Raw genomic sequence first — 2,634 nt, forward strand, 5'->3', positions numbered from 1 at the left:
TATGGTGGAACGATTAATGTCATTACAAAGAACAATTGGTGGCACAAAAAAGCCCTCATATGGGTCTGCAGGTGGAAAATTGAAAGAGTTATGATTTTTAATAGGTGAGGTGGAAAATACGAAAGTACAAAAATGAAAAAAAAACTGTGGTCCTTAGGGGTTAAAGTCTGTCAACTGAGCGAAATATCACAGAGGCATGTCTAGAAGACACCAATCTCTTCCCAAGAGGTACACTACCCATATGTAGCCTCTGAGAGGCCTTTTTACACTGCAGTGGGAGAAACACTATGATACATTACTACATGAGACATTACTGCATGCAGCAATCGGACATTTCTACCTGGGTGAGCTATTGTTAATAAAGTACTAGATATCCCCACCAAAGTAACAACATGTACAATAAATTAAAGGGATTATCTACCATAAGGTGATTTTAGTATGTACATGGCAGACAGTAATGGACATGCTTAGGAAGGATCTGCGCTTGTCTTGGGGCTAAATGGCTATGTTGTGAGATTACCATAACACTGTGGTTAGCTTTTTGTGAACTGGTATTTCCTTTTTGAGTTTTCTTTTTTGCCTACAAATCCCATAATTCCATTTCCTCCCTCCCACACATCAGCCACCCCACCCATTGAAACATAAATGAGCTGCATCCCTTCAAAAGACCTGTGGTTTTCAATCAGGGTGCCTACAGTTGTTGCATTAGTTGCAGATTGATCTCTCTCCCACCAAGCGATCCCTCCACCCATTGAAGCAGGCAGGCTCCCTGTCATCAGCTGACTAATGAGGTCAGGTCTTGGCCGCATTGCAACCTGGGAAAAATCTGAGACAACAGTCATTTTGTATACTGTTAAAAATAAATATTGGGGTGAAAATCACAGAAGAATTGTGAGAAAACCGTCACACACAGGTACATACACTATATTATGAACTACACTGACTTTACAGCCCCTGTAGCAAAGTCAAATAAAAAAAAATCCTGGAATACCCCTTTAATTAGACCATTTATGATGATCAGTGGAACAGCAGCAGAATTGCTTTAGTTTTGCAATTTCACTTTACACTTCCCGATCCTCCTTTTAAAAGCTGCTTTGACATCTTTATTCTTAAGACTGTATATAAATGGGTTGAGCACTGGGATAATTGCCATGTTCAATAAAGAATGTAATTTCTTGGAGCCTAAGCTATTACTTGGTATAAGATACTGAAAAATCAATGTAGCATATAGCAACATGATGACTGTGAGGTGTGAGGAACACGTGTAGAAGGCTTTTCTTCTACCAATAGTGGAACGTATCTTCATTATGGACCGAATTATAAATATATAAGATGTTAGGATGACAAGAAATGGAATAACGAAATATACCATGAGCCCTTGTGTATTGGACAGTGTTTTCAATATTGTGATATCACTGCAGGCAATTTCCAAGATGGGGACAAGGTCACAGCAGAAGTGGTCAATAACATTGGTGGAAAAGCAAGAGATCTTGGATACAAACCAGATGAAGGAAACATATTGTATAAAACCAAATGTCCAACAAAATGAAGCCAATAGAAGACATATCTTAAAGTTCATAATAATATTATAATTTAGGGGTCTACAAATAGCTACATATCGATCATAACTCATGGCCATCAAAATGAGGAGTTCATCTGCTGTTAAAGATGTAAACATATAGAATTGAGCTATGCAGGCCAGGTAGGACACAGTGTTGTCTGCAGTGATGAAGGTTAGAAGGATCTTATGTAGGGTGACAGTAGGAGACATCATGTCCACTATAGACAAATTAGCAAGGAAGAAATACATGGGAGTGTGAAGATGAGAGTCCAGACAGACCAGGAGGAGAAGACTCATATTCCCAACAAGAGAGATGAGATAAATGAGTAAAACCAGAAGAAATATAGGAGCCTGGAGCTCAGGATCATCAGATATCCCCTTTATAATGAAATATGTCATTGTTTGATTGGCCTTCATATTTCTCATTGGTATAAATAAAGTAATATGATGTCACCTATAGCAAACAAATAATAGATTATAAAATCTTGACCAGGACACCATCTTGACCATTTTTACCATCAATAACTGTCATCCCTGGTGGCTTGTCACAAACTTTCATGATTGATTTGGCAAGGTTGGCATTAGGATGTGGCCAATTGGGCCATTGCCCATAGTTTACATCTCCAATATAGGCACACTGGAGATCCAGGGCACTGGACTTTCGGCCTGGTGGCCTGTATCAGGGCTGGGATGTTGGACCCCAGAGAATCCAGGGCATGAGGGTTATTTTTGTCCTTTTGAACAATACCTTCCAAAACCATAAAAAAAATAGTTAAGATCCAATCATATATAGACATTCATAGTAACATCTGTTTACATGTTTTTTTTTTTGCCATATAAAAATATTAAGTTACAGACATTGATAGTATCAGTTACCGTACAATTTCCGTGCAGATCTGTGCATAGATGTGATCTTGTGGTAAGTATTGGGAGCCATGAGGCTTTATATATTATGTTTCATGACAATAATTGATCCCTTTGCTCTTCCAATCTCTATTGAGACTTATTACACTTGGTTTAATTTTGCCAATTTTATCCTAATATTTATATTCACAATATTATTGATATTTTCT

The 2,634-nt window shown here is 37.9% G+C and overlaps 1 protein-coding gene across 1 annotated transcript; it reads right to left on the reverse strand.

The window, feature by feature from the left end:
* Positions 1-1,042: 1,042 nt before the first annotated feature.
* LOC130291968 (olfactory receptor 5B12-like) lies at positions 1,043-1,978 on the reverse strand. Its single transcript, XM_056541400.1, has one exon. The coding sequence runs from the start codon at positions 1,976-1,978 to the stop codon at positions 1,043-1,045; it is 936 nt and encodes a 311-aa protein (XP_056397375.1).
* Between the last annotated feature and the right edge of the window lie 656 nt (positions 1,979-2,634).

This window comes from Hyla sarda, chromosome 9 (genome assembly GCF_029499605.1).
Source record: "Hyla sarda isolate aHylSar1 chromosome 9, aHylSar1.hap1, whole genome shotgun sequence".
In the NCBI taxonomy this organism is placed as follows: domain Eukaryota; kingdom Metazoa; phylum Chordata; class Amphibia; order Anura; family Hylidae; genus Hyla; species Hyla sarda.

What these genes read in the sequence shown, in the direction of transcription:
- LOC130291968 (XM_056541400.1), bottom strand. Translation starts at nt 1,978, where the DNA reads ATGAAGGCCAATCAAACAATGACATATTTCATTATAAAGGGGATATCT.